General features: G+C 51.2%; 1 protein-coding gene across 4 annotated transcripts in view; it reads left to right on the top strand.

The window, feature by feature from the left end:
• NSMF (NMDA receptor synaptonuclear signaling and neuronal migration factor) overlaps positions 1–15,338 on the top strand; it is a 45,153-nt gene extending 29,815 nt beyond the window's left edge. For 2 of the 4 annotated variants that reach the window (XM_079324256.1, XM_079324257.1), the window contains 10 exons: positions 1,450–1,502; positions 3,373–3,462; positions 5,102–5,223; positions 6,080–6,163; positions 7,140–7,173; positions 7,681–7,751; positions 8,777–8,856; positions 10,413–10,515; positions 10,874–10,949; positions 12,661–15,338. In XM_079324256.1, coding sequence (XP_079180382.1) covers positions 1,450–1,502; positions 3,373–3,462; positions 5,102–5,223; positions 6,080–6,163; positions 7,140–7,173; positions 7,681–7,751; positions 8,777–8,856; positions 10,413–10,515; positions 10,874–10,949; positions 12,661–12,758 — 811 coding nt within the window. In that variant the 3' untranslated portion in view covers positions 12,759–15,338. The remainder of the gene's footprint in view (positions 1–1,449; positions 1,503–3,372; positions 3,463–5,101; positions 5,224–6,079; positions 6,164–7,139; positions 7,174–7,680; positions 7,752–8,776; positions 8,857–10,412; positions 10,516–10,873; positions 10,950–12,660) is intronic. The other 2 variants (XM_079324258.1, XM_079324259.1) reach the window with 1 other exon arrangement.
• Positions 15,339–22,252: the final 6,914 nt, after the last annotated feature.

Genomic DNA, 22,252 nt, shown 5'->3' with positions numbered 1-22,252 from the left:
TTTTAATCTAATGCAGTGTAAGACCCCAGAGGGTTTTGTACAAAGAGCCAGGCCAGGGATGTGTCTAAAGAGGCACTTGTCTGATCCACAGCAATGAATCTTCATGTACCCATGCAGAGACAAAGTAAGTCTTTGGGAAATATTAATAGCCCAAGCACAGACTGAAGTTTGGCATGGAGTAATGCTGCTCCCAGCTGCTGGTTTTGCTTCTTGCTGAATTTGGAGCCTGATGACAGCAAGGGATCCCAGGCCAACGAGGGGCAGTGCAGGGGGTGACCTGGGTGTTCTCCCACGGGGACTGGGTTTGTGTGGATCTCCTGACAGGAGCAGATGTATCCCAGATTCTCTGAACAACTTCTTGTTAGTGCTGGAAGTGTCTTTTGGTCAAATCAGTTTGCTGAAGCATCTGCATGGTTGTGCCATGTCCTTACTCCCCCCACTTACCTGTGTGTGAGCCAGACAACTTGTGACTTACCCCTTTCACCAGCTGTGGTGTCTGTTGTCTGCTGTTTGCCCTGTGTGTTGGGGGGCACAGGAATCCAGGGAGGCTCCCCCACTCCAGGGACACTCTGTCATCCTGGGGCTGCAGTAGAATTCATGGAGAGGTGATGCTGCTCTTGATGCTGATTCTCTCTGTCTCTTCTGGTGTCCTGTTTGTTCTGTCCTGTTCCTGCCTCGTGAGAAACTCAGAGACACTGGTCCCTTGCAGTGGGAGGGGCTGGACAGAGTCCCTTTGCCATGGCCTCTCAGGAGTGGCCAGGACATTCTGTTTCCCACAGACCTGACTCTGGGGTGTAGCTGCTCCCAGGGCTTTCCCCTGGAGCTGTGTGCTCTGCAGCCCCTCTGGACCTGCCTGTGAGGCCAGAGCAGCACACAGGGAGAGCAGGCCCATGGGGACAGGCAGCATCACTGAACTCTGCTGTGCCAGGAGGGAGAAGCTGCTTTGGCCCTCCTTAGCTCTGCCTGGAGAGCAGCACAGGCTGCATGGTTCCCAGCAGCACAGGAGGAGTTTTAGGAGCTGCTGTGTTTGGGAATGAGCACAGCCATGAGCATGGTGTCTGCAGAGCCTGAGCTCCCCATCTTCCTGCTGGAGAGAGGGGAGCAGAAAAGAGAGAACACTGCCAGCACAGGCAGTGGGTGTCCTCAGCAAATACAGCACAGGTAAAGCTTAACCAGAGAAAAAGGAAAGCAGCCATGAGCAGGGGGCTGCCCTGTGGGACCCCACTTGCCCTGTACCACCAGCCCAGGGATCTCAGAACAGCCCCACTCAACAATCACCATCCCCAGCACTAAATCACTGCAGGATGGGGACCTGGTCTCTAGCTCTGGAATGCCCAGAAGGAAATATGCCATCTTGCCCATTTTATTTTCCTCCTGCCTGTTTTCACAGTCCTGCTGGGCCCAGGTGTTGCTCTGTGTCTCAAAGGTTGTCTTTGGCCTTTCTTTCAGGAATTTTCGGAAGCACCTCCGCATGGTGGGGAGCCGAAGGGTTAAAGCACAAAGTAAGTGAGCACCTGCAAATGTGGCTGTCAGGAGCTCTGTGGGCTTTGTGGGAATTCTGTCACATTCCAGTGTGGGTTGAAAGGACCTGGCTTTGGGCTGGGGAGAGGATTTGACCTGTTAGTGCCATTTTACCCTACGAACAAGAATGCCAGGTGGTTGCAAGTGTCCAGGACATGTGGATGCCTGGAGGCTGTTCCCAAGGACCCTCTGCTGTGGCTGTGGGACATCCCTGGTGCAAGGTGTGGAAGGAAAGCTGCAGCATCTTTGTCTCCTGTGTGGATCACTGGTGTGGAGGCCATTGAGGAGAAGCCAAGCTGGGAGTCCAGCAGAGCTCTTGGCCTCTCTTTGCAGTTGTGACCAGCTGTGGCTCCATGTGCCACACTGACTGCTGGCTGTCCCCTCCTCCGCCATCCCACTGCCATCTCCACGGCAGGACTTGGTGGAGAGTTACCTGGTGGGAACTGAGATGATGGTGGAAGGAAGAAAGAAGAGCATCAGAGGAGAGGCTGGAGCAAGGGGCAAATCAGGGAGTGACTGGGGAAGAAATCACCTCTTAGACCTACAAAGTGGCAATTCCCTTTCCCTGGGGAAGGCAGTAATCCTCCAAAACTTGGTTGGGCAACTCCCTTAGTGCTATGAAAGTGGTGTAACCTCCTCCTGGGAGCTGAGGATTGCTCCAGAAGAGAAAGCATCTTGTTCTTCCCACCCCCTGGCCAGGCATCATGTACAGAGTGCTCACAGCAAAGCACTGCTGAGTTCAGTCTGCATTCTTTCCTTTCTCATGTGATGTGGGAAGTGATCAGCAAAGAGCTTTGCCCTTTCCAGAGTCTTCATTGGCATCTGAGTTAGCACTGCCTGACATGAACAGGGCTCACCTCCCTGAAACTCAGGCATGCCTCTGCCTCAGGAACTCTTGGGTCATGTTTTAAAGCTTGCTTTCTGTGCACAGTAGCTAAATGACTGGCTTTAACTGAAAGCTGAGGATGGAGATCACCTGAAGAGCCAAAGATGTGGTTTGTCTCCCCAGACACCCACTATTGCCACACTTCAGCAAGGGACAGGCTGCCCTTGTGATGCTGATCCACAGTGAATTCCTGTGCTGCTGTTACTCAATTCCCTGCTGTTCACTCTGTCTGCCACCAGAAATAGGTATTAGTGCCCATAAGTGGCTGCTAATCCTGGCATAATGGCTCTCACATGGGCTTGCCAAGTCAGACTGATGGTTGCCAGTTCCCAGGAATTTGCCTGCAGTGCAGCCATCCAAGCCAAGCTCCCTGGATTGTGCTTGGGAAGTGCCAGTGCAAACAATACAGCACTCCTTGGGAGGAAAAAAAAGCTATGAGTAGTGCTCACAAGAGGGCAGGCAAACAGAGGCTGAAGGATTTCCTCTTTTGCAACAAAATGTAGAAAGCATGAGCTTTCCAGAGACATCCCCTCTGTGCTGTTTGGTCCAAGTCTGACTGGGATGCCAGTAGGACATGAAGGGAGAACTGACCGAAGAGCTATAGCCTTCTTCTGAGCATGGAGGTGTCATTAGCTGTGCAGTGCCTGTCTCTGTGAGGCCTTGGAGTCTGAGCACTTACACTGGCACACTGGACTGGCCTTGGTTGAATTGAGGTTTGAGCTGTGTGCATTTAAGGAGAGACCATCAAGTGTTGTCCTTTTTCTGTGTTCCATGTCCCATCCGTGCACAAGTGGGCACTTTGTCTCTGCTGTGTGGAAAGGACTCACGTTTGGCAAGTGGAAGGACCAGCCCAGGGGAGTCTGTGATGTGTGGCTTTGGTGGCAATCTGCTGGATGATTTGTTTGCTGGCAGCAGCAGAGGTGCTTTGGGATCTGTTAATGTCGTGCTCTGGTTTTATCCTTTAGCATTTGCCGAACGGCGTGAGAGGAGCTTCAGCAGGTCCTGGAGTGACCCGACTCCCATCAAAGCTGATCCCTTCCATGACTCTCGAGAAAGTGAGTTCTGAGTCCTTTGAGCTTCCTCCTGTGGGCAAATCCTCCAGCAGCTGCTGACTGGAGTCCCACTGGAGTAACTCCTCTGTGCCCTTCTGTCCTGTCTGTGATCCTTTTTTAGTTTCCTGAGATCGGAGCAGGTAACGCTCCAGGTGTATGTACCTGTTCATCTGTATGTACCTGTATTTATTTGTAGAGGACCACTCATCCAACCTCAGGTTATTGAGCAGTTGCCAAAGGGTGCCCAGTGGTACAGCTCTCTTACAGCCCTCTGTTGCCATCATCCCTTATCCTCTTGGCACCAAAGCAACCTCTCTGGAAGCTCACCAGTCCAAGGCTGCCTTTACCATAGTGGGGCTAACATGGCTTCCCATGCAGGAGCCCCTTCTGAGCTCTTTCCTAGCCTGGAATAGCTCAAGAACACAGTGATGAGATGGAGCTTTGATTTCCTGCACAGGTGATAGCTTGGGTCAATCTGATCTTCATTTGGGCTGCCAGGAATCCCTCTGGGAATCCCCAGTAATGCTGCCGTGTTCTGCTTGAGGGGTCTCAGATGCTGTTGTGTTCATTTACAGGAAGGAATGCCAGCATCTTCCCACTGTATTCTTATAAAGGCAATGGCTGTTTTACACAGATTTTATTGCAAGCCTGTAGGCAGGAGCTTGGTGGATATGAGTTTGCCCATGTTGAAGGGAATTTCACTAATGAAATGACCTGATCTGCCAGGTAAGCACGAGATCTGGCCCTGCTAGGTGTAGAAGAGCCAGCTTGTAGGGGAAGTTGTATGAAAGGCCAGGTTCAAAACATGACCATGTTGTTTGGCAGTCTGACTCCTCCCTGCTTCCTCAGCTACCCAGAGGTGGATGGAAAAGCCATGGAAAAGCCATGGAGAAGCCATGGATAAGCCATGGAGAAGCCATGGTTCACACAGGCTCCAGACACTGCCCAGCGACACGTGGACATCCCCAAAGGCACAAACAGTGGCACCTCGGTTCTCTTTCCTCAGTCCAGCCACCATCTCTGTTTTTAACCTTTTATGGTCAATTATATTCCTTCCAGATGTTTTTTTCCCCAGGAGGCATTGAAGGCCCACAGGTAAGGTCGATTTGAAGAGCAAGTTCAAGTCTACTGTTGCAATATGACTGTGTTTGTTGCAGCTGTCCTCACGCACGCTCTAAGACTTCTCTGCCAGGATCAGGCTGACCAACAAGGCAGATTTTCTTTTTAATCCCTCAAAAGATGTAGTCAGAGAAGTAATTACTACAAGGAGACCAGCTTTGAAGTCTTTGGACTTTTGCTTACCAGCCTGGCAGTGCTGAAGTGTAGAGTCTGTCTGTGTTCTGTCTCCTTCCCCATTTCTGGAGTGACAAGGGTGACTGTTGTGATTTAGCATTTGAAAACCAAGCTTGGTGACTGCAAGAGTGATGAAGCTCTGTGACACGTGGTGTGAGCTCTCTGTGCACTCTTCATTTGTTACATGTTTGTCTGTTTGAATTCACCAGCCCCAGAGTGGTGTCTGTCACTCTGTGGGTGACAAGAGGGCACGAGTGTCGTGGCACCTCCTATGAGGAAGCTGCCAAGGCAGGGTAGACTGGGGAAAGCTGTTCTGCCCTTGTAATGAATGCTCCCTGTGTTCTGGCAGGCCATGACCTTCAGGATTCCTGTGGGACTCTGGATGGTGACTTTGACTTGAACTGGGAAGCAGAAAAGGAACTTGAAGCCATGGCATGTGACGGAGAAGACTTTATTCCACCAAAAATAATGGTGAGAGTTTCCAGCTTATGCTCTGCCTGTCCTCTCAGTGCTGCTGAGTTCAGGATCTTCATGGGAAGTCTGTTGTATAGGCAGTGCCTCAGGTGTCTGTGAGGGACACTCAGAGTTGAACCAAGACATGACATGGGTTTGGATGTGTTATTGCTGGGGTACTGTGTTGAAAGAAAACTAGAAGGAGGAATCTGTAGTCCAAATCAGAGCAGGACTGACACCAACACAGAACCAAGTCAGCCTAAGGTTTGTTAACCCTGAAAATAGAGACCTGAGCACCACTGCCAGCTCTGCTCCTGCAGCAAGCAACTGAGGGGCCTGGAATTACAACAGTTCAGAGCTCTGGTGCTGCTGGAGCCAGCTGAGGCTTCAGCCAGAGCTGCCAGGCACTATCTGACACATACAGGCCTGTGCCTGCTGTGCCTGGTGCAGTGCCAGCCCTTGGCTGGACCCTGTGCAGGTCCCACCAGACACTGAACACTCCCTGCAGCCAAAAGGGGGTTCTGCAGGAGTGATCCTTGCTGGGATACAGCCAACCATGGTGGGGCACGAGCTGCTCCATCCTCTGTGCACCCCAGTCTCCCCTTTCCTGACTGTTCTGGGCCCAGTGCAGCCTGAGGGCAGAGCTGTGTGCTCATGTGTGGGGGTCAAGGAGATGGTGACACTCGGGGCACTTGGCAGGCCAGGGGTGCTCTGGGCTGGAAAATTCCCGTTGTGATGTGGATGGTCTGGATTGGCTGCTGCCTGGAGTAACACCAGAGAACAGCAGTACAGGCCATTGTTCTGTGGCCTTTGTGCTTCTGTCCAGACTCTACTGCCTTCTCCTCATGCTTTGCACCCTTTTTCCCCTTTGCAGCTCATTTCTTCCAAGGTGCCCAAAGCAGAATATGTCCCAACAATTATCCGCAGGGACGACCCCTCCATCATCCCCATCCTCTATGTAAGTAAATCACTTCTGCTGTGGGTGAGAGCAGGAGTCATACAGAGACTTCTCCATTTCCCTAGTTCCTGTTAGGGTGACTCCAAAATGCTGATGTGATTTGGAAAAGCTGTCAGGAAGGAGCTTGGGGGTGTGCTGAACCCAGCTTTGTGGGGGCTCAGGTCTAGGTGGAGCAGTCAGGTGGGTGGAAATGGCACACATGGGCTCTGGGCTCTGCAGCCCAGCCAACTGCATGGGAGGATTTTCAAGGGAAGGCAGGGCAGGCATTGCCAGGCTTAGGGCTCCTCCTTTTGCTCATCCCTGGGATAAGCAGCACCTCAGAGCTCAGCAGTGAGCCACCAGCCCCATCACCCCATGTGCAGTGGGACATCCCTTCAGTCATTAATTGAATTCTGCTTTTCACTGGCAGTCTGGCCTGAGCAGGTGTCTGAAACAGCACTGAGGAGTCATGGGGATCTTTTTCCTAATCACTGAATTTGGAAGGGAAGGTGGGACTGAGAGCCCAACAAGTCAGTGTGCATCAGGCAGTGCTGCTGGCCTTAGCCTGGCTGCTCTTGCCTCTGTTCCTTGGAGGGCTGTTCAATTGTCCTGATGACCCTGCTGTGGCAGAGGCAGCTGTGCTGGGAGTGCAGCTGTTGGTCAGCCAGCTTGGACAGGGTAAAGCCAGAGAGTGGCTGCAGAACATGGGCCAAATTGGCATTACTGGTGTTGGCTGCTTGTGAGGGACAGTCTGTGCTTTGGATGTGTCTGCACATTCAGCTTCAAGCCTTCAGGTGGATTTGATCTTCATGGACTGTTCAGTCTTCAGCTTCTGTGCTGAAATATGATTTAGGGTGAGGGTTACTGCTGCTGTGACCAGCAGCCATCAGTTGGTGTAAATGTGCTGTTAAAGCATCCTTGGAGTGGGGTTGTGTGGTTATTAGGGAGCTGCTGGAGTGACAGTGAACCTTTATATCTGCTCTGTCTTGGTTTCCAGGACCATGAACACGCCACCTTTGATGACATCCTGGGTATGTCGGTGTTACTTCCTTTTATCTCTACCTATTGCAAATGTAATCATCAATATTTAAGTCACTCAGCTGCCCTGTGCTTCAGCTGCCACTCACAGAGGTGTTTTTGTCACCCCAGTGACCCCTGCCAGTCAATCAGCTGCTTTTGGATGTGCTGCTGTAATAAACATTCCCTTCTGTGGCTGTTTTCTGTGCTAAACTCGTGGTTTATGGCAGGGAAACTGAGGCCCAGGGCAGCAGGGGGCTGTTCATTGTGCCTGTGGTAGGGAGGGGAGCAGTGATAGAGGGCCAGGAGGGCTGGGGCTGCTCTGGAGCTGTGCTCACTACAGGGCAGTGTCTGGCTGTTCCATCCCTTCTCTGCCCTGTCACTGCTGACATTTCCTGCTCCCCACAGCACCTTTGGCATGCACTGAGCACCCCTGCCAGCTCATCTTCCTGCCCTCAAAGAAATAAGATTAATTTCGAGCTTTGTCCATGGTTCATCTTTCCCATTTTTCTTCCCCCCAGAGGAAATAGAGAAGAAACTCAACATTTATCGGAAAGGATGCAAAATCTGGAAGATGCTGATATTTTGCCAGGTACATGAAAGCTGTTAAACACTCGGGTGATTTGTTACAAATTTGTCTTTTTCTATAGGGGAAATGACATAGAGGAACCAATATTCCAAAGTCAGCTTGCATTAAAGTCACTGCCAAGGCACAGATTTCACTTCCCATTTCCCAGACGTGGAGCAGTCTCAAGTTGCTGTGACAGCAGGAAGTCAAATCTGATTTAGTGAAGCTGAGTCAAGAGCTGAACTGATTCTCTCAAGGAACCTCAGACAAACAGCACTGACCTAGAAAGGGTTCCAGAGACAAGAACAAGCCCTTGCAGTGTCATAGTTATGGTTTCCATTCAGCTTCAGTGTGACAGTGACAATGGTGTGTCTGGCAGATGGCTCAGCTGGGCCAGAGGATGCAGGATAAGGGTGGAGCTGTGGCTGGGGCAGGTCCAGGCCCTGCTGGATTTGGGGGTTGCTGGGGATTTCCTTCCAAGTTTCCTGTTCCTCTTGGTGGTCAGTTGTGGACTTCTGGGCAGCTGTGCCTTGAGAAGTGAGGGAGGTGACCTGACTCAACTCCCTCCATGTGCCCAGTGCTCAGAGGAGCAGCTTTGCTGCACACTGGCCTGGACATTTTGACTTTTAATGTTCCTGGTGTTGTGTCAATCTGTTCATGCCTCCTGTGCCCAGGTCCAGTTCCTCTGCAGTGCAGCCCTTGCCTGCTGTCCCTGCTGTGCTCAGCTTCTCTTCTGCCCACCCCCAGCATCCCCAAGTGACAGGGACTTTCTTGTCTTCCCTGTTACTCTCCAACCACCCACAAGGGTGTTTTTAATCTATTATTGTGCCCTTACAGAGTGATGTGGGCACAGAGCAGCAAAACCCAGGGAATGCAGCCCCCAGCACACTGCCCATGTGTGGATGTTCCTGAGCGTGCTGCAGTGCAGGGCTGCCCTGCTCCCTTGTGGCACTTCTGGGAATGGCTGGGCAGGACAGGAAACACATCCAGGGGTTGTTTCCTGGGGGCCTGTGCACAGGGGTTTCCATCTGTCCCTCTGTCTCTTGCAGGGAGGCCCTGGGCACTTATACTTGCTAAAGAACAAAGTCGCCACTTTCGCCAAAGTGGAGAAGGAGGAAGATCTGATCCTGTGAGTGGCTGTGTTGTGTTCTGGGCTTGCATGGCATTTTCCTGCTGGGTTTGCTCTATGTTTGCAGCTCATGGTGGAGCAGGAGAAGTGAAGGGAGCTGGGGTGGCTTGGTCAGGGGGTGAGGAGGCTGAGGAGGCACTGAATAGCAGCTCTCAGCTCATTCAGGGGTGACAGCAAAGGTGGCAGAGCTGAGCTTGTCCCTGGGGTGCTGCAGCCCTGTCACCAGGAGATTTATACTTCTGTCTGTTTGTGTCTGTGTGGATAAAGACTGTCAGAGGAGGAGGAAAAACAGGATATTTCTTGTACTGAAAACAGCTTTGCTGACCAGAAGTGAGAACATGCACCCCAAGCCTCTGGTGCTGTGATGCCATTGCTAAGCTGGTGACTATGGCAGAAATCCAGAGTTCCCCCACAGCTGACACTGGCCAAGGGGAAATGGAATTTGTCTCTGCATAGCCTGCTCAAAGTCCAGCCTGTTATTGAGGAGGCTTTTCACTAACATGCCAGCCTTCAGCTGGGAGTGCTGAGCAATTTTGCTGCTCCTTGCAGAGAGTAAAGCTTTGCCTGTTTTGCTGCCTACTCACTTGTGCTGGCTCAAACTTACTTGGCTAACAGTGCCTGGCTGTGGGGGAGAGGATGTACACCAACCTGCTCCTACACAACTTTTTGTTGGCATGAGAACTGAGTATTAAAATCAACATCTGCTCAGCAATCTCATGCCCTGGCACAAACACTGGCTGTAGAATTCTCCAGCACGTGTGCACATCCACAATTCTGAGCACATCCCAGGCATAGCTGCTCCCAGGCTGATAAATCAGGGATCTGCAGACAGCTGTAAACACACAGCTGAAAGTTTGGGAGCTTGGAAGTGAATGTCTCCATCCAGCTTGTGTGTTCCTGGGAGGCAGTGCTGAGGAAAGCTGAGCTGCAGTCTGGTTGGAACATCCATGGAGGAATTTCTGGGCTTTAGAGCCTCCCAGAAATCTTCTCCAACCCTCTGCCCAGGGAAGGGGATTGTGTTTCACATCCCTCAGGCACCAAGTGTGCCTGGTCACTACAGTGGGGGTGACTGTGAGCAGCACCAAGCACAGACTGACATGGCTGGGCTGTGTTGTCTCACTCAGAACAATCTCTCCAGCTGTTCCCTGCTGATTTCATGCCCTGGAAATGAACCAGTGCACTGAGAGCCCTCGTGTTCAGAAAGGGCAATTGTTGATAGAAATGGGGGAGAGGAAGCTGGAGGGGATGCTTGGTAAAACTGTCACTGCAGAAGCACTCCTGGGGGACTTTGCTCCTTTCTCCTCACCTTGGAGCTCCCTTGGCTCCATGGGCTGCCCCTCCTTGTCTGCCACATGACTTGGACCTGCTCCTCAGGCCCTGGCTCTCACCCTGTTTTTTCTTGTCTGAGATCCAGTGGTTCTTCCTGAGCAGTTTCCTGCCCAGGCTGCAAACCCTGGGCCCTCTGTGAGTCCTGTGTGCCCACATCCTTGGCATTAATCTTGCCTGTGAGGAGAGTTTTTTTGGGTTTTTTTAATGATGTGTTCTGTTTTTTCCAGCTTCTGGAAGAGGTTGAGCCGGCTGATGAGTAAAGTCAATCCTGAACCAAATATCATCCACATCATGGGCTGCTATGTTCTTGGAAACCCCAATGGGGAGAAGGTAGGAGCCTGTGGGTCACCCCTGGAATGTCTGCTGGGCTCAGGGAGGCCAGAGTCACACTGGGAGCTCTAAACCTGCCTCTGCTGGGTGGGAAGGTGCTGCTGTGCCAGCCATGGGAGCTGTGAGTGGGAGAACCACCCACAGTGGGGCAGGGGAGGAGGGATGAGTGATGTGCAGGGCAAATAACTGGAACCTTTGAGGAGAAGAGTTGTTCAAAGTACTTGGTTTATTTATTTACTGGTGAGAGAGATGTTTTAAAGGATGTGGGTGGATGTTTTCCAGAACAAAGATGGGCAGTTCTGGGTGCTCAGGAGTCATCACTGTTTTCACTGTTAACTCTGATATGTTTTCCTTTCAGCTATTTCAGAATCTGAAAAACTTAATGAATCCTTATAGGGTTGCCTTTGAGTCTCCACTTGAACTATCAGCTCAAGGTAATTCATTTCCTGTACAGAAATGCACACACACACTTGCTAACCAATCTGCCTCCTTCAGGGGGCATCTTCATCAAAAAGCAGTTTTGACTCCCTTAAGTCCTGTCATGGTCTTTGTTTAGCTTGTGTGGTTCAGCTGCTGCTCCTGGCTTTCCCCTTGCAGCTCCTGCATGTGTTCACATTTCACATGCCCTGTTTGTTGTGCCTGAGGCTGCAGAGGCCTCTCCCAGGACCCTGGCAAGGCAAAGCTTTCCAGGCTGAGTTAGGAGAATCCATCATTATTGGGGCATGAGGACTCTGGGGGGGAAATGCACATGGAGCAGAACCTTTTCTGTTGCCAGGTGTGCTGGGGTCTCTTCTCCAGAGCTCAAACCACTGGCACCAAGTGAGTTGTGTGAATGAGCAGCTGGGATATGGCCCATCAGAGCCATTCTGCAGCTCAGTCTGCTTCCCCTTTTTTTTTTTCCTGGACTCAGATATTTCAAGAAGCTACAGGATTTTTCCTGTTTGCTGGTCAATGTCAGTAATCCACAATGCAGTTTCACAAGTGACAGATTCTGAATTTGCCTGTGGTTTTTTATCTCTGCTGTAGTTCTTGGCAGATAAAACCATGCAGGGTTCAGCTGTAGGCACTTCTCTGCTGCCCCCAGCTCTGAGCTCAGCATTGCTGGGTTTTTCTTACCTCCCTTCACCCTCAGGAATGTGCAGGAGTTGAGCACATTGGTGCTCAGCTGTGCAGAATTCACAGAATCCCAGAGTCACAGATTGGTTTGGGTGGAAAGGACCTTAAGGATCACCCAGTTCCAGCCCCTCCATGGGCAGGGACACCTCCCCTGGGCCAGGCTGTTCAGTTCTCTGTGTGATCAGTTCAGCTGTGCCTGCACAGGTCCCAGAGCAAACACACTCAGATGTGTCCAGGAGCAGCTTGCAGGGAAATTCCTGGTTTTGTGGGCAGCTCACAGGCCAGCAGTGTGTTCTGTGTGCAGGCATTAAAGCAGCTGAGCTGAAGAACACGTCTGAATTTATCCCCTTGATCAGTCTGGGACATACTAAGAGTGTACCCTTGTAATCCTTTGCAAAGTCATCTAAAACTAATCTTAATCAGGCCTCACAAGTGAAAATCCCCTCTTGGAGCCCTGTCTCAGTGCAGGGTTGTTTGCCCTTGTGTTTTCAAATGCAGCTCCTGGCCGCCTGTGAGACCCCCTGCAGTCAGAGGGGTGGGGGGCACAGCTGGCACTGGTGTGTGCTGGGAGCTCATTGCTGGGAGCACAGACAGGAGCAGGACAGGGATGGCCTGGTCATTTTAAAAAAACTTGCATTTTTCAATTTGAGTTTTCAATGTTAATTATTTCTAGTGTTTCTTCACAGGGAGTTAACTCTTGGTTTACAGCCTCTGAAGTCCCTGTACCTCACACAGGCTGATCTCTCCAGCCCCCAGCTCCCCTCAGCATTCAGTGCAGAGAGGTCAAAGTCTGGAGACAGACTTTGTGCTCAGTTCCTGCCCCTGGGGACAAACCCTGCCAGGGGATTACAGGGAGCTGTTCATGGTTGAGAAGATCTAAAAAGACGTTTGGTTCTCACGGGCCCCTCCACGTGCTCAGTGTCAGGGTTTGCCCTGCCCACAGCCAGGCTGGGGGTTGTGCTGCTGTGTTCTGTCCCCTCTCCCTGTGCTCCTTTCAGGGTGTGACCCCTCTGCCTGTTTCACTCCTAGGTAAGCAAATGATTGAGACTTACTTTGACTTCCGCCTTTACCGCCTCTGGAAGACCCGCCAGCACTCCAAGCTCTTGGATTACGATGACATTTTATGAGCTGGAGAAGACCTTGCAAGAGGAAGCTCATCACCAGTGTCCAAGAAGTCATGCTTTATTGCAGAGAGACTTTTTTATTGGCACAGGGAGCCCTTCACAGCCCTACAGGAGGCAGCAGTGCTAAAGGGAGGGAAGGAGGAGCCTCGGGAGGAGAAGAGTCCTGGGCCAGGAGAGACTGGAGGGGAGGGGGTGACAGTGACACCTCGCTGGCCTCGGTCCGAGCCATGGGGGCTCAGGAGGAGCTGTGTGAAACCAGGACAGGATGGAGTTCCTGGCAGAACTGAGCTGTTTTGGGTCAGAATGGGCCAGATTTGATTCCAGGTCCTTTTAAAGACTTTTGAAGCTCAGGTTTTCTTACAAAAAAAATACACAAACCCAGTTAACCCATGCACTACAGTGAAGAAGTCACCAGAGCACAGAGGGAGCAGGGGCTTGTCCTGGTGGGACTTTCTGTGCTGGGAGTCCTGGAGAGCAAGGACTGCTACACCTACTCCTGCAAGCTTAGAGCAAGATCATCCCTTTTCCATGTGAATATATACTGGGATATGGAACTGAAATCTTCTTTTTTGTTTGTTTTGTTTAATAGAAAATAAGTGCAATTTTTATAGCGAGGGAGGGGTAAAATCCCTCCTGATATTTAATTAGTTAAAAATAACACACCATAACCAATAGATGAGGTATTTTTGGTCTGCTTGAAAATATATTCAGAATGGTAATATATCTTCTGTAGACATATTTAATCACCAGCAAACATGGTTTTAACATAAGTTAGCAGACCCTGCATGTCTGCTGCATTGGTTTGGTTCCTTTCAGAGTAGCTGTGCTGCACTACCTGTACATGCTCTCACGAATGTATAGTTCTCCTCCAGTTAGCCACAAGTTCATTACTTTCTATTTTGCTGCTTGCAAAACTATGGAACTTTAGTTTTGCTGAAATACTTTAGGTTAGAAACACGGGACCTGGCTGGGAAGCCTCCGCCAGACTCGCTTTGGTATAAAAATGAATTAGAAATTAATAGCCATGGTAATTAATTGTTCATGCCAGTGTTTTGCTGTGTGTTGGGAGAGGAGCTCTCTTCCTGTGTGGAGACCCCTCTGAGGGGGCCAAGCACTGAGGCATTTGGGAGAAATGCTTCTGGAGTGGCACAGCACAGGCTTGGAGCATGAGTTTGACTCTTCTCTGTTCACTTGATTGCCAGTTGTTTGTGCATAACCCACCCCTTTTCCCCTGACCTGTTTCTTGGTCTGAGCTGCTCAGCCCCTTCCTGTGTAGGACAGAGAAAACCCTGAGCTCTGTCAGAGCAGCCTGAGAGCCCAGGTCTGTACTTGATATTTAATGGTATCTTTTGGAATCTATTTATTTTTGTTTGGTTTGGTAAAGGGGGTGCTTTTTCGATTTTGGGGATGGGGCTTATTTCACATTCTGCTGTCCTTTCAGAGGACAGATACTACTTAGAGTCTGTGTAGGTCACTGGCAATTCTGGGAGGTTACACAAGTTATTTCTTTTACAAGCAAAGGAAATAACAGGGAAGAATTACCTTATTTTCCTGGTATCTCAATTTTGTTGATTGTGAAGTGAAGGAAAATACATGTACAAATCTTCTTTTAACTGCTTACAAAGAGAACTTGGTGTTCTGATCTGTAGAGTCCTCCTTCCCCTGTGCCATACCTGTGGTTGTGATTTTGGGGAGCAGGCCCCTGGCTAGAACTGCTGAACTCTTTACATTTAGAGCAGTTTTATAGCAAAACTTTTGAAGGAATAATGTACATACAGCAAGGAGAGGAATAGATGGAGAGAGATAAAGTCACTGAAAGCCACCCAGAGAGGTGTGGGCTGTTGCCTCCCCCAGGCTGGGAACTTTGGTAGCCACATCTCATCCCTGGACTCAGTCAGGTTTGCCAGACTTACAGTGAAGGGGAGAGCAGGCACCAGTCTGTAGCTTTTGGGAAAAAATGTCAGAAATAAAAGAAAAAGAGCCCCAGATTTATGCCAATTACTGTTTAACATTGGAGCTTCCACCAGCTCTGCAGTGAGTGGTGGGAGCCAGAGGTGCAATGAAAGCACAAAGTCATGTTATCTGGAGAAGGAAATGGTTGTGGGAGGATTGAAATGCTGACACAAAACTCTCTCCCTTTCTGACCCTTTCACCTCCTAATTGGAGACAGGCAAACTGTTCTTCCTTTCTCAAATCCCAATTCAGTGAACTTGGTAGCATGAATGTAGCATTGTGGAACTATTGAAAATCCTATTTAACCCCCAAAGGGCCCATTTATGTATCCACTTGAGTGATTTCTCTGTAGAACTGTTGTATATCCTCACTGACCACTTGTAGTACTTGGGGTGCAAAGTAGAAGGTAGATTTTACAGTAATTTCTGTGTTGGAGTGGACTATGGACTGTTCTCCTGGTGCAGTTTATGGGATATGACAACTGATGAATGCATTTCCCTCCAAAGATCTATATTCCTCATAGCTTGTGGTGTTTATAACATGAACATATTTTTTCCTTTGTAGCATTCATTTACCTAAAGAGATGAAATTCTCTCAGAGCTGTGACTGGAATAGAGTTGTGATGTTTGATGTCCTGTGTGTGGCAGTGTGCTTGGAGTTAACCACTGGTGACAGGAAAACACTTTTATTCCCCCTTCTCACTGGTGGGGTTTTTCAGGTGGCTGCTGGGAAAGAAGGGGGTCAGCAGAGGCAAATAAAAATTGTCATTATTTAAATTTCAGAAGTGAAAATAGAGCCTGGAACTTGCTCAGTCAGAGCAGGCTGTAAAGGATGAGTCCAGCATGGTCCCAGCCAGGACAGCCCAAGGCCCTGTGCCCCTGCAGCATCCCTGGAGGTTCTGGGGCTCCCTCAGTGCCCTGCCCATGGCTGCTGGGCACACAGGCAGTCCTCATTCCCCTCCTGCCTGTTCCTGCAGTCCCAGCACCTGCTCTGGGGTGTGTCTGAACCAGTTCTGCCCTGTGCCACCGGCAGTTCCGTGTGCTGGGCTGGGTGAGCAGGGAGCAGCTCCATCCCCACTGCCCTGTTCCACCCAGGAACTGCTGCTGCTCTGGCTCTGGAGCTGCTTTAGAGGGCAGGACAGTGGGGACACCTGAGGAGAAGCAGGTTAAGCCCAGATGCTGAATTGGGTGCCAGCCCTGGCTGTTCACCAGCCACAGGTGGGGGTTTGTGCTGGAGTGGTGTTGGATGTGACCCCCAGCCCTTGGCTGGGTAAAGGTGTTATCACACCTGTTAAATGTAATAAATGTGCTATGGCCTGGGCTGGCAGTGTCACCTCCAGGAAGGCCTGACTGTCCCAGCCCTGCTGCTCAGCCTGGCTCTGGGGCTGGGAGTGGCCCTGAGGATGTTCTCTGGTGCCTGCAGGGGATGTTCACTGGGCTGGAGAGGCCTGGGGAATCACAGACCCTGTGGATGTTTCACTTTCTGAGAGGCTTTTCTCTTTTCCTCTTGTTTGGCTGGGAAGGAAAAGGAAGAAAATTCAAGTTATCCATGTGTTGTAGAAATATAGGTAGAAACAGATAAAGCTTTTTTAACCTCTGCTCATGCTGCAGCCACCAGCTTCCCTTTGCAGCTGACCTCCAGGCCTGGGGTGGGAAACACAAACTCCCAGATAATCCCTTCCTGTGTTAAAAAAACAAAAGCAGAAAAATCCTTTCCAGACAGCTCATCCTTCCTGTGTGACTCTGCTGTGGGATCCCACCTGCTCCCACCTCTGGAGCCACCAGAGGCAGTGGAAGGGCTCAGCCTCTGTGCAGGAAACTCCAGGAAGGAATTTATTCTTCATTCCTCAGCCTGGAGCTCAGCACAGGGTTCCTGCTTCCAGTGGTGTGTCCGTGTGCTGCCCTGTCCTCACCCCAGGCCTGTCCCAGCTCTGGGGGTTGCTGTGTGCAGGAGGTGTGGGCTGGATGTGTCCGGCTGCGTGAGCAGCGCGCGGGATCCTGGCACGGATCCACCCCACAAACAGCTCCTGCCGTGCTGACCTGTGCCTGTTCCTGTTCTGTTCCCAGGCTCTGCTGCTCTGCACCCTCAGCAGCACAAGGGGGCTTGGCTGAAGGAATGGAAAATGCTGTTATAAGCAGCCAGCCTGGCAGGATCTGGGAATGGGAGCGTCTCCTTAATCCCACCCCATTCTTAATCCCACTGGAGCTGGAGTGGCAGGGCTCACTCTGCTCCCTTGGTCTGAGTGTGAACATGCAGCTCCTCACAAGCCAGCTGGACTCACACTTGGCTATTATTAATGTCTTAGTCCAGGACAAGTTATGTTGCTGTATGAGTGAGAAAATCCTTCCAGTTGGCACCTGCTCTCAGAACCCTCCAGCAGGGATGTGCTGGGCCATGTCCTCCTTCCTGGGGAACTGGGCCCCACTGCCCATTACCTGGGCTCAGGTAAAGCTCAGCTCAGGTCGAGCTGAGCTGCTCTGTGCTCTGGGTTTTGCTGTGCCAGTCCCTGGAGCTAGGGACAGCCCTTCCCGAGGATCCCAGTGTCCTCCCAAGGGCTATCGAGTGGTGATACCATTTTCCACATCATCTGTAAAGACTCTGTGATCCTGCATTTTGTACCACTGACCACAGCCTATCCCTGGCTTTCTGCATCTTCCATGGAAGTGTTTTTTAATTCTCATTCTGGAAACACAAGCCAAAGTCAACTGGAAGCTGTTACAGCCTGTTACTGATCTCCTCTGTGGGAGCTGAGGGAGTAAATGGGTGGTTTAATGGCCATGACCCTGTTGGGATCATTGCTATTCCCAGGTGATCCTGCTGTGTCATTGGCACAGTTAATGGTAGATAACCTCTTGCTGGGGCAGTGCATGATCTGTCAGAGCACCAGGAACCAGCAGCAGCTTTGGTCCAGAAATAACTTCAGCCCAATTTACTGCCAGTGTGAGAAATGTAAAGACTGAAAGGAATAAACATTGTGGACATTAAATGTAAAGAATCTGTCTGAAGAGAAACTACATTGCTTTTTTCCATAAATGTTTAGTAAATATTAAAGAACTAATGCAACCTAACAATTTTTTCACAGTATTGTATTGTTTTTAGAGTATCCATAAAAAAGTGACACAGTTAAGGACAGATAAGGCCCATCACACGTTGTTGCCCTTGATTCCGAGAATGGGGATAATGACTCAGTTCATTAGACATTCCAGCCTTTCTTATCTCAGCATCCCAATGGCCTGGTGACAATCACAGCAGGAGTGCCCCATAAATCTTTAGCAGGAGGAGCCTCTCCACCTGCACTGCTGAGCTGAGAGACCCCCAAGCACCTGGTGGAGCCACGTGCTGGTCCCATGTCCCCTAGTGTTGGTCCCATGTCCCATGTCCCCATGTCCTGGTCCCATATCCCAGGTGCTGGTCCCATGTCCTGGGGTGGCCCCAGCTGTGCTTTTTCCCATCTCTACAGCCCCTCCCTTAGGCACAGCCCCTGCCTTGTTTCCCCACTCTCCTCCCAGGGTCTGCAGGGATGTGTTGGGTTGTACCTGGGGAATGTTCCTCACCTGGTGACTGAGCTGCTGCTGAGGCTGTGGACTGGTCACTGCCACTGTGCTCTGGTCTCTGGCTCAGGACAAGCTCAGATGCACCTTGGGTGGATTCAAAATCTCGAGTGAGAAGTGGGGGGTTATGAGATAATTAGTTCCTAATTTGTGTTTTTAGTGCTAATTCTCCATTGTAGTAATACAGACCCACCTACAAGGTGCTGTAAAGGTGGAACTGGGGCAGAGCTGGGAATTCAAGGACAGGGATCTTTGCCCTTCCCTTTGGAATGCCCTAAAAACCTGAGATAAACACAGCCAGGTGAGGCCCCTGAGCAGGGATCCTGCTCCCTGCTGTGCCCCTGTGCTCAGGCCTGACTTTGCTGGGGGTTCAGGTGGGGGTGGCTGAAGGAACTGAGCAGGTTTGGTGTTCCCCATCCCAGGGAACCAGGCTGGAGTCAGAACCAAATGTGCTGAATTGGCTGTAGCTTTTCTGCTGTGTGTTTCCTGTTGTTCTCTAATAACACTATTCCTGGAACCGGGGTGATTTCAGCTGTGATACCAAACAACAACACAACCTCAGCTCTCAAGGGCTGGGAGCCAGTGCCCTTTTGGGATCCTTTTCCCCTCGGAGTTCAGGCACCAGTTTTCATTTTTTCATTTCCCGTTCCCTTTGCTTCTGCAGACTGAGGGGACAGCAGCAGCTTTCTGAAAAGAAAACTTAGTGCCTGAGTAGCAAGGAGAAAAGCAAACAGTGAAATGGGTCTGGTAAATGTGGAGAAGGATAGGTTATGTCCAGTAAAGCCTCTACACTCTGAGATGATTGAGCAAGTTTCTTTCACCCAGATGAGAAAAAGAAAGTGGGGAGCCCCAGACCACTTCAGCAGAGTTGATCAGTTGACAAACCTTGTGGAGATAAACCACTCTGCTGATTCTGCCTCTGCTCTCTGTGGAGTCCAGAGGGAGCTGACAGTGTCCTGCTCCTTTCCCAAACCCAGCTGGAGTGCAGGGCACTGTGGTGCACATGGACCTGCCCAGCACGTCCGAGCTCCCCGAGCCCTCGTGGCTCTCCCATCCCAGCAGGAAGCTGAAGCACAGCAGGGGCAGAAGGAGCTGGAAATGCTGGGCCCAGGAGCCCTGGGCTTGGAGAGCCCAGCCTGGGGCATACTGGTTTGAGGCCAAAATGGTCTTGAGGTTGATGGAGAGTTTTGAAAACAAAGACTGTGACCTCCAAGGTCTCAGTGGGCACTGGAGCAGCAGGCTGGCTCCTTGGAAAAGTGAGGAGGAGGTTCCAGTGAGCCCAACACTCTCACTGGGGTTTCTGGCTCCTGCTGCTGGCCAGGCATGGGGCCAACCCTGCCTGACTCAGGAGCCCTCTGCATCTCTGCTGCCTCAGGTTTCTCTGGGGCTCTGCTGCTTTGTGGGGGATAACCAGGCTTTGAGTACACAAATGTATGATTAATAAAAAGAGACCTTTCTGGGAAAGCTGTTTTTTTCTCATTTGTTTTGTTGTTGTTGTTGTTGTTGTTGTTCTGTCTGAGTTTATAAACCCAGGAAATGGCACTTGGCAGATGCTGTAAGGAAAATGGTGTGTGATGAACCTGTGGTGCAGGTGAGGGACCTGCAGCACTGGGCACCTCTGAATGGCAGCAGCTGAGCACACAGGAGCAGCACCCCAGAGGAACAAGAGCCCAGGTGCAGCTAAAAGGGGAGGAAAGAAAAAATCCTGATAATTTACACAAGGGACTATCTGAGATACACAAATCCAGTCATGGGGATAGGACAGGGATAGCTCAGAGTGATTCAGGTTCCAGCAGCATCTGTGGCTTAGTGAGCATGGGGTGCTAAGGAATTTAGAGCGCATTAGGGATTGTGCCTCTTCCTGGGAGGAAGGCTAATCCCTGAGCACCCTCCCAGACACAGAAACAGGGCCCTGGAGAAATCCAAGGAGGTTAAAGGCCTGGTAATCCCCCCAGGGAAAACAGACCAGCTCCAAAACACAGCAAGTCCCCAGGAGGGCAGAAGGCAATGAATGAATTCTGATAAACCACTTTCTCTCCCACGGGCCTGTTTGAGTGAATTGCCAAAGGGAGCAGCCCTGGCTTGAACTCCCAGCTGCAATTTTCTCCTTATCTCCCATGCTGACAGTCACCTGCATGTTCATCTTCTGATAAATGTGGTAACTGCAGCCCCTCAGCACAAAGAGAAACAGGCTGGACAGCTCTGTCATTTGAGTGATTTTTCTTCAGCCCTGGGATGTCTCAGCCTCCATTTCTTCATCTTCCCCTTTTGGGGATATTCTCCATGTGCCACCACCACAGTGAGGTGGGATGTGCCATATTCACCTCAGCTGTGTGACAGATGACAGCAATCACCTTTAATCCCTTATCACCCACTGCACAGCCTTGTGGCACCACTGGCGCCTGGAGAGCCTGGTGCCCAGAAAGATGATCTTCATCCTTTATCCTTTATCCTGGAACCATTCCATGTGTCCTGGTTTTAAATCAGCATCGTGAGGTACAAAGCCAAATTTGTTAGAGAATCCCAGTTATAAAGGAATATTTTCCCCTATTGCTTCTTCCTTCTCCCTTTGTGCTGTTACGAGGTGGGTGATGGACACACACTGGAGTGGGAGCTGTGCAGATGATCTGAGTTTAAGATGAAATCACAGAGTCGTGCTGGGCCCTGCTCTGTCCCTTCCCCTCATCCCCTGGCTGTACTTGGGGCTGTTCCTCAGCTCCTGCCGTGCTGGATCTGCCACATCCTCCTGCAGCCCTGCAACCACATTGGCTCTGTGTGTGCCCCGGACTTTGGCACTTCGCATCACAGCCTCCCCGTGCTGGCCCGTCATCATCGCACCTGCGTTTTGTAATCGAGCATTCCCTGTTGTGCCAAAGCACGAGCGGGATTCCCGGGAGCCTCGTAGCACGAGCAGCGGGCACTCTGCCGGGCTCCCCGCGGCCGCCAGCACAGCGGAGCAGGGGATCAGCTCCAGGGCAGCGCCCGCCAAGTCTCACTGCCCAGCCCTCGACACTTGCACTGACTCAGCCCAGGCTCGGAGCACTTGACAGAAATGATAGAAGCTTCTCAAATCCTGACTGGCAGGGGAGGGGATGAATAATGGTTGGATTTATTGTTTTGTTCTAAAGGCAGGCGGGCATGCAGTAAAACTAGCAGATGTCAGGTTCAATGTCCACAAAGGGAGGCGTTTTCTTTGCGCCAGGTGCAGCAAAACTGTGTGGGATTCATTCTTTCAGGATTTATGGGCTTTACACAGGCTCAAAAGCCAACCAGACAAGACCACGAAAGAGAAATCCATTGAGATCTCCGAGTACAAAGGCACATTGTTGGCTCTGGACGTGCCTGAGCCATGAGTCACCAGAGGCGGGGAAATGTCTCTGCCCGCTGCCCCGCTCTTTATCCTCAGCCCCGGGCACCCGCTGCGGGCCGGCCAGGGCTGGAGGCAGATGGGGCGTGATGGAGCTGTGCCTCAGGGGCTACGGCAGGTCATGCGTGAGCCTCACATCACCCCGAGTTATTTAAGGTGAAAGGCTCGGAGCTGCCTCCTCCCCAGAGCGCCGCGGGGCACGCAGCCCAGTTGGGCACCCGGCACGGGCAATAAAAGCTATTTCCAGCGGTATAATTTGCAGGTGTCGTTTGAAGAGGGTGCAAACGCTCTGTTGTGGCTCGGGAGTGCAAAGGTAGGAGCCTTATCAGCAGGATGGGATTTGCTCCCCGCAAACACACCTGCGCTCTCGCACAGCGGGGGCAGCCGCCCGTGCCGGGCGCGGCTCCGGGACCTCCCCGAGTCCTGCCAAAGGTTGTCCTGTGCCGTGTCCCCTGAGTGTGCCAGGGCCTGGGAGGTGTGGGAAGCGCTGCGCTGCCCAGCCACGGTTTCCTGATTGCACACACTTCCCAAAGACACCTGCGGGCGGCTGATAAGAGGCGCTGACTGGAAATGACGCCGCGGAGCCACTTTTGTGTCCAACGAGCGGCTGTCAATGAATCACTGAA

The sequence above is a fragment of the Erithacus rubecula genome (genome assembly GCF_903797595.1).
Source record: "Erithacus rubecula genome assembly, chromosome: 21".
Lineage (NCBI taxonomy): Eukaryota > Metazoa > Chordata > Aves > Passeriformes > Muscicapidae > Erithacus > Erithacus rubecula.
Note: the sequence above shows the minus strand (reverse complement) of the source record. Positions and strands in the feature narration are given on the sequence as shown.